Source organism: Orbilia oligospora, assembly GCF_000225545.1.
Source record: "Orbilia oligospora ATCC 24927 unplaced genomic scaffold scaffold00188, whole genome shotgun sequence".
Lineage (NCBI taxonomy): Eukaryota > Fungi > Ascomycota > Orbiliomycetes > Orbiliales > Orbiliaceae > Orbilia > Orbilia oligospora.
Window position 1 is genome coordinate 757,302 of NW_011645745.1, and position 13,381 is coordinate 770,682.

Genomic DNA, 13,381 nt, shown 5'->3' on the forward strand with positions numbered 1-13,381 from the left:
TGAATTCAGCATAGATTTTGCTCCGATGCCTAAACATGTTGCATGTTGTACAATTGTATGCGTATGTATATATCAATAGCTGTTTTTCCGATCTTCGTACTTCCAACATTTAGGCAGCTACATCCTCATAGAAGCCAATACAGTCTGTAAAACTGCCAAAGAATAGCTTGGCCTTTGTAGATAGGATTAAACTGCGATTTTTGGAGAATCTTTCTAATCTCTGCTTCAAGTCCACATATCTTGTCGACTCTGTGGAGTTGTTGATGTTGTAATTTTATTGTCGTAAACCTGTATTAGGGTTGGTGCCAATCTTGGAGATTGCTTAGTCTAGATTAGGTAAGTTGCACGATACAATCAAAACAACAACACTTCCCTCAGAATTTCCTAATGAGGTAGTTTATTGAAAGCCTGAAGTTTAATCCTTGTAACCCACAATGCAATGCTTATACGCGCGTAGTATATATGCTATGACTGCCCCAACAAAGAATGTAATTCCTCTCTCTCCTTTTATTAACAGTCCCAATTGTGGTGACTTGTCCCTATACCGGCATTTGGTTTACCTAGTTTACTTTAGTTTGTCCCGGCGCTATAGTACCGAGCTAGAGCGAGGATTCGCTCATACAATTGAGCCTCAGATCCGGCAGTCTGGTGACGGATTGCCTGTCTAGGTCTCAACCTTTGTGGCCGCCAGGCCTCTACTTCTTTTCTTACCAAGATTTTCACCCACCAAAACAGTGATCTCTCCAATTGTTGTGTCAATCCGCTGCTTTTGGACCTTTCAAGCCACTTTTATCAGAGAGAAAATAAAAACCCGTCACCTCGTGGTAGTTCTTCCGAGGATCCAGAATACAGGGCCATTCAGGATCACACGGAGAATGACGACATTGGAGGACTAGTTAACTCTAGTTCATCTCTCCAAAACCATGAGCTGTTCCCAAACTTTGTAACTGAGGCTTCCGCCGGGCCCAGTTGTATGTTGGATTTTTACCTCTCTCTTGATTAATGTTAAACGTTGACTAACTCTGCATATAGTCCCCGCACAATTTTGTTTTACCGATGAATTATCTACACCATGTAGCAGTCTCTTTAGTTCTGAGGTTATCTCTGGACATGAGGGGGCTTCTACAGAAATCTTAAGAAGGTCTAACTCGAATTATGACCACGTCGGTATATAACCCCGCATCTACCCCGCATTTATGAAGAGCAAAGAGCTTGAAACTTCGTCTAACCACCAAGGTTGCACAAAGATGAGTACTGGTACGCATTTGAGCGTTCATCGCCGATTCCTAACCTCCAGGATCCACCGGGTCCTGCGCTATCCGACAGTGAAAGTTCCTCAAGCTCTAGTGATGGCTCTACTCCAAAATCAGATTCTGGTTTAAACACCGAATCCACAACTCCTGCAAGCTCCCCAGTGGCATCAAGAACCGACCTCTCTCCTAGACATGAGACACTTGATACCCCTGCAAACTCTCCCGTGGAATCAGGAGCCGATCTCCCTCCTAGAGATGAGACGCTCGCTACCCCAGATGATAGCCCTTATATCCCCTCGAACTTAACTCAATATGCCTTGGAACAATACAAGGCTGCCAAAAACCCGACTACCAATACCCCGGAATATAAATTCAGAGAGACCGCCCGACGAAATCCACCGCCCGAAGGTAAGCCAAAAGAAAGATTGAGTTGCATAGAAAGGCCGAGAGATCCGCCACACGAATGTCCCAAATGTGAAATACCATACCACCATGCCCGGGATTTCATGGCACACTTCTATTCCTGTGTAGGGTTTCCACTCTTTCTGTGTAAGATTTGTCAAAAAAGGCTTATGCGGGATGACTTTTACAAGAACCACTATGCTAAAAGCCATAGACACAAAAAAATGGCCGAGCAGGCAAAAGCATCAGGGGGCGCCGGTGTGAAAAAGAGACAGGGAAAGAAGAAGACAAAGGCCGCGGGCAAAAGACGAATAGCCGCCAGAAGGCCGTGACTTCCCCAAATCCTAAGATCTCGAGTTCTACGAGAAATAGGGAAGCACAAAAACTGTGGGCAATCAACACTCCATGAAAGCCTATCAATCATACATCAAAACCTCTGAACAATGAATCTCTGACCCCATAGCATGGAATCTATTTGCTTCGCCATTGGCTGTTGGGACTCACGAATATTCTTTCTATTTCCTTTTTTTTATTTCTTAGCACTATCACGACTTCTTGTTTTTCTTGACTTCAATACAATTCCCCTCTCCCCTCCCCACCCACCCCCGCATCCACGATTGAATTTTTTTGGCACTACACCCTAGCAATCAGTATCTCCCCATATATGCCTCATCCCTTGATCCCACGATTTTTGGCTGATCCAAGAAAAAAGCTCTCAGTGAGGAGCAATTGGTTTGCTAAAGGCCCTGAGCAACTATTTTCACTCTCTTAGAGTGCCATCATCCTAACCCTCCTTTCCACAGAAACCCTAGAACTACCCTTCTAAACCTATCACGAATTCAAACAGGACGCTTCCACGGTCTCCCTATCGCCTACCCTAGAACAAAAAGCTTCTCATATGCCGCTAAGCGGGTCATCATAGTTATCAGGGATATAGATATCGATACTCTGGGCTTTTGAGAAATTCCATAGAACGATTTGGTACTACCGGCGGGTATGTCATCGTCTCTGCGGAAGTTCGAAATTGGTCTTTGTAGCGATATCTGTAATCCTGATGAAGATGACGATCGGCTTGGTGGTATGTAAGAGGCCTGGGGTATGGTGCTACGGGTTGATTGGTTTTTGGTAGTTCCTTTTTGGTATGTTGTTGGGAAAATATTTTGGGTATGTTGAAGGGTAGGAGAGGATGTGGTGGGTATGATGGCTGCATTGGTGAAGTTTGGATTTGCGTTGATATCTTGCATAATTTCTGTTGTTTTGAAATCATATTACCATCGTTCACACTGTCTAGAAGTTTTCTGTTAATCCCCGCTACCTTCGTATAGACCCCGCATGTCATATAGCAGGTCAACCGCCATTTTCCCTTGTTAATGATCCTGGTGCATGTATATGTAATTGGCCAGTTTTTTCTGCCTTAAATCCGGATATCGTGACGCCAATGGGGATCCGATTACGCATCGCAATTGAAGGGTAAATAATACCGGTTTGAGTCTGGATCTGGTAAGAATACCACAGGTGAAGAGGGTACAAGCTGGCCTGTGCAAGATCGTTTACTCTTCAAATCCGATGGCTCATAGTACTCCCGGCTCATAGTGCCGCTGGGGATAAAAACGATTCCTTCATAGTATCTAGTACTATATGTACATATAGATATAGTAAATACTGGAATATTGATTAGATGTGACTATACCTTCAATCTAGTATCTATGGCTCGCTAAGAAACAAAGTAATCCCTCTCTTTATGACGTCCGGGGATGAGACCAGGCCTTGACCCCAACGCTTTTATATGGATTATATGTGCGTCTAATCGACTAGGAGAGCAGGATAATTTTTAAAGAAACGATCGACCTAAGCTTTCCTCTTCCTGAGTTGTGTAAAAACAATGGAGATGTTACCGCAAAAATCTATAAGCTATGATTACAACGCCATGCCGCATGCCCACCATCTACGAGAAACCATTGATTTTTTCCGGCCCTAGGATGCGAAAATATCTAGATACTGGAAAGACCAGAGGCCTAGGTTGTGGAAGGTGCAACTACGTAGTGCATAAAGCTGTATCATATATAAACATCGGTCTTAGTACCAGTACTAGTGTCGCGAGTGCTGATATATATAGTCGAGGAGCTCCATGGAGAACATATTCCAGATATGCAATTAATTAAAAGCTAGGTAGATATTACATAGGTACATTTACATTGCCAAATGGTAAGTTTATATGCATCAAGGTAGTTTCCCGCAGATGATAAAAATATTAAATCTAAGCCCACGCTTAGATAGACACATAGCGCCCCATGTCGGCGCTTGGTTATCACTATAACTAAAAATTGGATAGGTCAACTTTCGGCAAGGCCGTAAATTTCGAGATCTAAGGGGGACTGTTCGTAATGCTCTCTGTGTGATATGTTAGTTAAAAGAGGGTGGCCTCGAAAAAAAAAATGTATGATGGTTTCCTGGGAATTAAGTATTTAATAGGCGACACGATAGCTAGAAATTGTCTTTGTGCCGATTGGTTGCGAGGCATGTTATTCATAGGAGAGCACTTTAATTATCTAAGTCGAGAGCTTCTATACCAGAAAAGTGTTTGTGCATATCGTATTGATACACATCTTGCTGCAATCTGTGCTTTGTTATCTACGGCGTTATATTAGAAGATCGCTTTTACGTCAGTACCATTTGTAGTGCGAAAGATGAAAGAGTACTGGTACTACAATTGATGGTATGTTGAATACATATTATTTTGGCAAGATATTTAAACTTGAGAGGAATATTAATAGAACTGCTGTAATCTAGAAACAAGACGGTGTTGGCCTCTCACGCAATGGAAACTTAGACAAGGTTCGTTGCAATCTTGGGTGCTTTAGAAACCGAGTATTAAGTGCACGGTCATTTACTCGCTTTGTAGATCATTTCTTCAAGAAAGGCTTCATGGTCTAGTGGTATGATTCTCGCTTTGGGTTGCATTTCATGCAATTATGCGAGAGGCCCCGCGTTCGAATCGCGGTGGAGCCCTTTCCTTTTTTTTCGCTTTTCGTTTTTTCATTTTTGTTGGCATACTTCCGCCTTGGCCAGCTTAACGAGCTGACCAAATTGTGTTGGCTACCAACACAGTGCAACACGCAACACGAAGCTTTTTGCTGACAGCAGCCGGAATGCTGCATGGCGGCCGCAGATTCGACCTCGAATTATGTCACGTGAACCAACCCCAAACAGATTTTCTTTTAGGACAAGCACAGCCAGGTATTGATAAGGTTCCAATTGATGAAATAAATTATGGTAGCACCTCATGGCCTCAACCATCACAAAAACAGATAGGGGAAGAAATCATCGTTAGTAGTCGAAATCGATACCCGCATTTTGCAGCGAGTTCCAACTCCAGAGGGCATTTTGTACCTGATTTTCTCGGCGCGACCTTCAATCACATACAGGCTTCATGGTCTAGTGGTATGATTCTCGCTGAAAGTACCCCCACTCCGATATCTTCGAATGTAAATGAACTTCAAACTAATACCTGCCACAGTTGGGTCGCATTAACCTGCAATCTTGCGAGAGGCCCCGCGTTCGAATCGCGGTGGAGCCCTATCTTTTTACTTTTCCTTCACGCTTCTTCAGGTTTGGGATGATTTTTTTTTGAGATCATAGGGTTCGATAGATTATCCGTGACAGGCAACGTCAATACCATCGTTTTGTGGCTGGATGAATGTATGGATGACATGTTACGTAGTTCAGACTTAATTTCCCAGCTGCTATGCTATAGTCACAGGTTTTTGCACCTTTGTAGATCCCATTGATATTAACCTCTAAGTTTTTATTTTGGACGTTGTGGTAATTACTAGTTTCGTATTACATCTGTAATGGTTTTACATTATATATTATTATAGATGCGTGTGCCCGAGACCAAGTTTGTTTGCCCTGTTTACCGAAGCAGCTTTAGACCTACGCCAGGCAGTATATGAATGGCAACCCCAATCCATGTTATAGCAAAAATACTGCACCCTGAACCATTGTAAAAGCTTCAATCTCCAAAAAGAAAATAGGACTGTACTATCTCAAGATCAAAAGTAACCTCAAGAACTAGCAAAAAGAGAAGCGGACAGGGCTCCACCGCGATTCGAACGCGGGGCCTCTCGCATAATTGCATGAAATGCAACCCAAAGCGAGAATCATACCACTAGACCATGAAGCCTGTGCGGATGGACTTCGGAGCTAGACGGTGGGGTTTTCACACCGACGACAACGTGTTCTTTTGGTTAGGTAAGGTCAAAAGTCGAGTCGGGTCGAGTCAAGGGTCTGGAGACGTTACATGCGGAACTGGGGTGTGAACTTTGGAATTGGGGTGAGCTCTTGGCTATCGATAAAGAAAGTAGCCGCGGGACTGTGAACTGTTATCACAAGGGAAGACACGCGGACCGGTCTGATAAATTTCTTTTATTCAAATACATACTCTCGCCTGATTCTCTTTTTTTTAAAATACTGGTAGATATTAAGGAACGATACCGTTGGTCTGGATATTTAGCTTTTCGAGCTCAACATAGTTTCTGTCGGCCGCTGACCGAAGCTTCGAAGTGTCGCATGTCAGACCCTTAGGATCCTGCCCTTGAAGTGATCGTCCTTGTGCCCTGCTTATAAGTAGGGTCTATAACATCAGGGTTGAAATCGACAATTAGTTTTCCATGCATACACAGCACTCCTCGGAGTGCTGTAATGCTCGCCCGATACTCTTACTGGCCGGTATTGGCTAACCTCAGGCCATACTCTTTCTCCACAAGGTCGTTGAGAGTCCCCCAAAATACAACATTTTCAACACATACTTGCAATGTACTTCGAAGGAGCGGTCTTCCAAGACTGAAGGTTTATAACTTCTCTTCTTCTGCAACGTCAAGTAGGGATTCTGCTGTAGCAGTAGAAGCGACTGAAACTACTTCTACTGCTTCACATAATACTTCAGAATCTCCGACCTCAAATCCTCAAACTATCCCAACTTTTCAAACCGGATTCTCCTTATACGCAAAACGTGCCCCTCGCCCATTCCCAAAACCATGGATAAACCCCCCGACCTCATCCTTTTCCGAACCGCTAAGTGTTCATAGTACCTCCCTCTCCCGGCGACCTCTTCATCCTCACCAACATCAACTGTATACCCCCGCATCATCAACTCCCAATGAAAACGCTGCAGCCGAGGCATCAGCTCGTACCACCCGTTTCCTTCGAGGTTACACAAACGGAGACGATGCATTACTAATTCACGATAAATACCTCGCCGTCGCAGACGGTGTTGGAAGTTGGAACATGAAAGAAAAGGGATATCCGGCCTTATGGTCTCGATTACTAGTACACTACTTCTCAATCGGTTGCGAACGATTCTTCAACCGCGGTAGACGCGGTAGAAAGAATTCTTCATCACCAGACCAACCACAACCACCCATTACTGCTTCATCACCACCAAACCATGACGATCCAGTGGATGTTCGTGTAATCCTCAACGACGCTTTCGAGGCAGTCGTAAAGGCTACGGGATACATAACCCCACCGAAGACTCCACCGCAGCCGGAGGAGTCCCCGTTCGGATTGGTTACCGGTCCTACGTCTAAAACCCAAAGGTTTCATGGGACTACGACTTTTACGGGGTGTTTGTTGCATGGTGGGAAGTTGCACGTGGTTAGTATTGGGGATAGTCATTGTTTGGTGTTGAGGCCTTCGTCAACTTCTACCACTGCCGACACTTCTACTGCTACATCTGATACACCATCTGAAGGTAGTAGTGGAAGTGAAAGCGAAACAACCAGCGATCCCGGATTTCTATTAAGAACCACAGAGCAATGGCATTACTTCGACTGTCCCCGTCAACTAGGAACAGATAGTCCAGACACCCCACTCGGCAACGCCACAGTCTCCACAATCGACGTCGAAAACGGCGATATCATAATCCTGGCCACCGACGGAATGCTAGATAACCTCTGGGAGGAAGAAGTAATATCCATAATCTTACATACTTTGACAAAAACCTCTTCACCAGGCGGAGAAAAGGAACCATGGGGTATGGAATTGGGTCAGATCATGAAGAAGAAGGGGAAGAAAAGAGTGGAAGAAGGTGTAAACGTGGCTTTTAGAGAGTATTTGGCCAAAAATGAGGATTTGTTACCGGGTGCTGAGGACCCTATTGAAGGTGGAGAATTAATGACGGGGATTGCGGCAGAATTGGTCAAGGCGGCGAAGGTTGTGGCGACGGATCCTTATGCTGAGAGTCCTTGGATGGAAAGAGCGATTGAGGAAGGCAAGATAGCGGAAGGGGGAAAGTTGGATGATATCAGTGTGGTGGTCGGGAGAGTTGTAGGGGTGTAGAAATGACATAGATTTGATAGGGCCTATGCAGTTTTCTTTAGCTCTAATATTTGTTTTGCAATTTTGGTTTTTGTGTAACCGGAAGGATAGAATTCTAGAAATTTTGGCATCACAATATGAAAGATATCGTGTTACATATAGCAATTATATTATGTCCAATATGCACAGAGAAGTGAAGGGTGTGTATGAGCTTAAAGGACAAGTAAAGAATACAAAAGGTTCGAGGAAAGGGGACAGAGAACGCCGAACGACATGCCAAAAGTGATATCAGACTCATAGGGAGGAAACAAATAGACAAGAATCGCCAAAAGAGTCATTTAATCTAGAATAGAAAAAAAGTTTTTTGCATTCCTCAAATGCTAGCACTGCACTGCACTACCATATACAACTTCCACCCAACCCCTTGTAGCGCTTTCTGCTCAAGAAGAAAATCGTACAGGAATCTTGATTTATTTTCTACCCTTCTTCTTCCTGACGCTACCGCTGGGTGTGCTGGTAGGTGTGGCAATTGGTGTGCTCTTATTGCTGCTCTTCGATTCCTTTGGTGTGGTAGGCGAGGTGACTTCGGCTTCAACAAGAACACCGTCCTCATCGCTAACATTACCAGCCTTCTTCTCGACCAAACCAGTGAAAACAGCAGCAGGATTAACCGATGTGCCTTGTCCGATCTCCTCGACTCCTTCACTCGCCAAAAACTCGCTGCGAACCTTTTCGTTCCTCTTACCCCACCACTCAGACCACTCCTGCGACTTAACATTTTGTTCCTCAAGTTTGGTACGTAGCCGCTCGTTAGTAAGCATCTCAGCTGCAGACTGGAAGATGAACTGCGCCCACTGCTGGTTCTGGTTGGATAGAGCCATAGCATCTTCGGCGACTTCCTTAATTTCAGCGTCGATGTCTTGCTCGGCTTTTAGGAATTGAGCCCAGGTGTCATCACCAACTGAACCCTTTTGAAGGAGAGCCTGGAGGGGACCCTTGGATTGACGGATGACAATGGCCTTTTGGATGACATCTGTAGCGCGACGAAGAAGAGCTGCACGGAGAACTGAGTCTGGGACCTTAGGGGGGTTTGGAGTATCCGGAAGGTGGAGTAGGGTGAGGTAGATATCGCGAGCGATGGATTGTGGGAACCAGGGTTCCATGGAAGCTGCGGCTTCTATAAAATTCGATAATGGCGGTTAGCAGGATATTCTTATCAACAGGTATTATAGGTGCAGATAAGAGAAAAAACATACGAGCCTTCCTCTTCCTATAGAGTGAAGAGAACGTCGCCATCGAACCAACGATGATGACAATGTAAAGAATTGGAGGAATCAAAGTCGTCAGGTTAATCATCTTGACAGACTTGGCTTATCGACTCTGCGATAAAGAAAAGACCGCTAGTGGGCAGAAAACTAGAAGAAGTTTCTATAATACGTAGTCCGTAGTGACAATATGGTATGATCTCTAGGCTGGTCGGAATAGCACTGAAGTCAGCAAGACTATGCTGGTAGGTGCGGACGGAGGGAGGGATGGCGATGAAGAGATGGTGATGAAGAAAGGACGAAATGGCCTGTTCTGCCCGCAGCCTTTGTTTCTTTGTCGGTGTTTTCCAGAATGGAATTGTGTCCTTTCGCCAAAGCTGCCCGATCACGTGACACGGCTGACTCAGCAGCAGGATTTCTTTAAATTCAATATCCAACTTTTCCTTGGCTATCACAATACTTAATACTGCGGGAAGGAATTACCACGAAGATGACATCGCGGCGACATCCAGTCCAGGCAATTGCCTTCGCCCCATCCGACTCTCCAAAGTTATTCATTGCTATTGCTGAAACCGTTTATGCAATATCAGCAACCACTCACGAGACCGTCGCAACATGGAAAGCGCCACCTGCTCCCATTCAAGGGAAACCTCAATCCCAAGCTCCAGATGTCGCTGATAAACCCGAAGAAAGTGGAGATGCTGCAGAAGCATTACCGACCAACGAAGAAGAAGAAATCGCTGCAACAACTACAAAAACAGAGGGAAATGTAGAATCAACCGACGTCGTGATGACGGATTCCCCACCATCTGTCAGTTCAGCTGCTGGAAAGCGGAAAAGAAGCCCTTCCGCTGCATCAAATGCGCCTGTAGAGACTTCAGAATCGGTGGAGACAAGCGCTGAAGCCAAAAAGTCAGATAAAAAGACAAGAAATCAGAAGAAGAGTGAAAAGAGAAAGGCCAAGAATGCTGCAAAACCTCCTACACCGCCTCAACCGAACTATATCGGTCAAGTGGTCCCAATTATCAATAGGAATCTACTCGCAATAACAACATTGGAGGATAAAACATTGCGGTTGCACAATCTAGATACTTTGGAGGTTGTAAAGGAATGGGTGCTTCATAAACGACCTTCAGCGATAACTTTAACACCGAACACAGTACTGGTAGGCGACAAGTTCGGCGATGTATTCTCATACAAAATTCCATTTCCATCAGAACTAGAAGAAAGCAGCGAAGGAAAACTCTTATTAGGCCACGTATCATTGCTTACGACACTCACAACGGCAATCTCACCACCATCACATCAGCAAAATGGCAGCTCAGGTGACATCAAGAAATACATAATCACAGCCGACAGGGACGAGCATATTCGGATCACAAATTATCCACTAACACATGTCATTCATGGATTCTGCCTAGGCCATACAGCGTTTGTAAACTGTCTACTGGTTACGAAAAACAATCTACTAGTTTCTGGTGGTGGGGACGATTGGCTTGGTCTATGGGATTGGAAAGCAGGGAAATTACTTCAAAGAGCGGACATGAAGACCCATGTTGATGCAATTCTGGATCACGAAGAGGCCAAAGCTCTAACAGAAAAGCTAAGAGGATACAACAAGAAGAGAAAGAGAAAAGAGGAAGGCGAGCCTGAGGTGGATATCACGATTGCGGTTACCCAAATATCGGAGGTAGATGGCAGGGAGGTCATTGTAGTTTTAGAAGGGTATGTATTGGGATTTTTAAGCCCTGAGATTACCAATACTAACGAGGATCCTATAGAATACCCGCGATATTACGGTATAAGCATACCACAGATAACCAACTAGAATACGCAGGATACATAAAAGCTGCAGGGTCAGTAACCTCACTCACAGTACAAGGGTCTAGAGTATACTTCGGCGCCGACTCGGAGGAAGGCACTCTAGTTTCGTATGCGGACCTCACAGAAGGGGAGACAATAGCAAGTGATTTCTTTGGAGGTAAACCATTTGAGGGGCAACTTGTTGAAGAAACAGCAGTAGATTCAGTCAACGAGCGGTTGTACACGGTTGAGGCATTTAGGAAAGGATTTGGAGGGTTCATGGAAGATGATTAGCTCGTTAGCCTTCGTTAAAAGTCTATGATTTTGTGGGTGTACGATACTGAAGAATATGGAGTTTGATGGTGAAAACTCCGCAGTGAGATAATTTTAAACTCTTCGCAATCCAAACTCACTGTGGTCAGAGCGTAGGGGTGTTCTGTTTTCTGTATGGGTTTTCAAGTCGGGCCTCTGCAGGCCCACGTAAGCTTGATTACGTTGCCAGTACGAGGCTGTTTGCGAAATACATGAGGCTATGACAAAGATGGAAGGAAGTTGTTTGCCCTATGGAAGGATATATCTTATGCTCTTGTACAAATAATGGAGGGTAATACGCCGCTGGAATATGCAAATCAATGATGACAAGTCTGAATAATACAGTGAAAAAGAGAATGCCATGATGAGTGATACGAAAATACCAAAACAAAGAGCTTGTCGCTTAAAATACCCGTAAAGTTGGTCACAGCTGTAGCTCTAGCATAGAAGGTGTCTAGGGCTCTAGTTTCATGGTCCCACAATTGCTACAAGTCCACCACTCTTGCCTGACAAACCAACCGCAGGAGTGGCACTTCCAAGTTGGGAGACCATGGATAGTGATATCCCTTCTAAGCGTTCCAGAACCGCCACCACTAGATCCTGAAGGCGTTGGAGTTGACTGTGGCATAGATCTATCCACACCCTTCCCCTTTCCAGCGTTGAAGGTTTGAGTTCTTTCTGCCTTACGCCTCTCGAAGTCCCTGAGCGCGATTATCTGTGCCCTCGTTTCACTGTCATCGTGCAATTTCGTGTTACGTTCAACTCTGCACAGTGAGCATTGTAAGTGGCTCTCTTCGTTGCGGAAGGTGCAGGCCGGGCAGCTCCAGCCTGGTGAGACGATAGGAACAGTTGATACAGAATGGCCTGGGAGAACTGGCGCTGATTGTGTTCTTTGGATATTTCTTGGTGTGATAGAACCCGTGAGATCTATGACCTCACGGGGCCCATGTGATGATGACGAAGGTTGCGACTGATTTTGCTGTTCTCGCTCCCTTGCCTTGATTTTCTCCTCCTCTCGGTCGGCTTCTTCCAGAAGCTCGATTGCTGCAAGCATGATAGCCCGCTCGTTCGCATTTTCCATATGTGCGACACTTTCGAATCCATGCATTTGTGCGATCTCTCGCTCGATGGCTTCAGCCGTTGAATGTCGGACGCCGGAGCATAGTCCTTCTTGTGGGCGTGAAGGTGGTTGTATTTCTCTAACTGGTCCCGAGACACGTCGTTTATCCTTTTCTCTCTCCTTTTCCCATTGCCTCTTAAGTGCGGCTTCTGCGGCCGTTCCTTGGGGTGTAGCGTAGGGCGATGGGGCATTATTGATTGGAGGGGCAGACCCAGCTCCACTCCTGTTCTTCCCAGCTCCGTCCTTTGGCTTCAAGGTTGATGAACCTCCGGGACGATCCTCAATCAACCATTTAATAGGCCCCAAAGAACCTGATCCGAGTATCCTCCCTCTTCCTTGAACAGTTTTTCTCCTCTTCTCAGCTGCTTCTCTCGCTTTCTTCTTGGCTTCATGGTTACTGAGCCCCTTGGGAACGTCACCTAACGCCTCTCCCTTGCCCATAAACCCTTCTCCAGTATACCCCGTATACTTCAAGGTCTCAAGCTCCCCTTGCAAGGACCGAAACATCTTCCAAAACTTATCATCATGAGGCCCATGAACACAATGTGTAAGCTCATGCAACATAGTCTGCACTATACTTTCATATGGTAAGAAAATCCGAGGATCACGTGGTTGTCGTAATCTTAACTGAATGATAGGGAGATTCGATGTTCCGGGAAATGAAGTGTTCAGACCGAGAAGATTCGTTTCCATTTCTGGGTAGAACTCTGCGAGTTTTGCGATTCGGAAGGAGTGGCGACGCATAATGGGTTTGACGAGCGACGCGACCCTTTGGAGGGTTTGGATAGCGAAGGAAGCATTTGGGTAGTTCGTCAGGTGGAAGAAGGTCCCGATTAGAGCATCCGGGTCGTTCAGAATGTGAGTGGTGACCATTTTGACGGCTGAGGGGTAGTATGAAGCTGCGATGG

The 13,381-nt window shown here is 45.3% G+C and overlaps 5 protein-coding genes across 5 annotated transcripts; 3 read left to right on the forward strand and 2 right to left on the reverse strand.

Moving 5' to 3' along the window:
- Positions 1-467: 467 nt before the first annotated feature.
- AOL_s00188g235 (uncharacterized protein) lies at positions 468-1,784 on the forward strand (the record flags this gene model as incomplete). Its single annotated transcript, XM_011128483.1, has 5 exons — positions 468-488; positions 716-971; positions 1,033-1,167; positions 1,248-1,661; positions 1,696-1,784. 5 exons carry the CDS (start codon positions 468-470, stop codon positions 1,782-1,784), a joined length of 915 nt encoding a protein of 304 aa, XP_011126785.1.
- Positions 1,785-6,356: 4,572 nt separating this feature from the next.
- Positions 6,357-7,994, forward strand: AOL_s00188g236 (uncharacterized protein; the record flags this gene model as incomplete). The annotated part of the gene is made up of 1 exon (XM_011128484.1): positions 6,357-7,994. The coding sequence occupies one exon, from the start codon at positions 6,357-6,359 to the stop codon at positions 7,992-7,994; it is 1,638 nt and encodes a 545-aa protein (XP_011126786.1).
- A 449-nt stretch (positions 7,995-8,443) lies between these two features.
- Positions 8,444-9,329, reverse strand: AOL_s00188g237 (uncharacterized protein; the record flags this gene model as incomplete). Its single annotated transcript, XM_011128485.1, has 2 exons — positions 8,444-9,150; positions 9,230-9,329. 2 exons carry the CDS (start codon positions 9,327-9,329, stop codon positions 8,444-8,446), a joined length of 807 nt encoding a protein of 268 aa, XP_011126787.1.
- Positions 9,330-9,728: 399 nt separating this feature from the next.
- AOL_s00188g238 (uncharacterized protein) lies at positions 9,729-11,335 on the forward strand (the record flags this gene model as incomplete). The annotated part of the gene is made up of 2 exons (XM_011128486.1): positions 9,729-10,963; positions 11,020-11,335. The coding sequence occupies 2 exons, from the start codon at positions 9,729-9,731 to the stop codon at positions 11,333-11,335; spliced, it is 1,551 nt and encodes a 516-aa protein (XP_011126788.1).
- A 472-nt stretch (positions 11,336-11,807) lies between these two features.
- On the reverse strand, positions 11,808-13,346 carry AOL_s00188g239 (uncharacterized protein; the record flags this gene model as incomplete). Its single annotated transcript, XM_011128487.1, has 1 exon — positions 11,808-13,346. The coding sequence occupies one exon, from the start codon at positions 13,344-13,346 to the stop codon at positions 11,808-11,810; it is 1,539 nt and encodes a 512-aa protein (XP_011126789.1).
- Between the last annotated feature and the right edge of the window lie 35 nt (positions 13,347-13,381).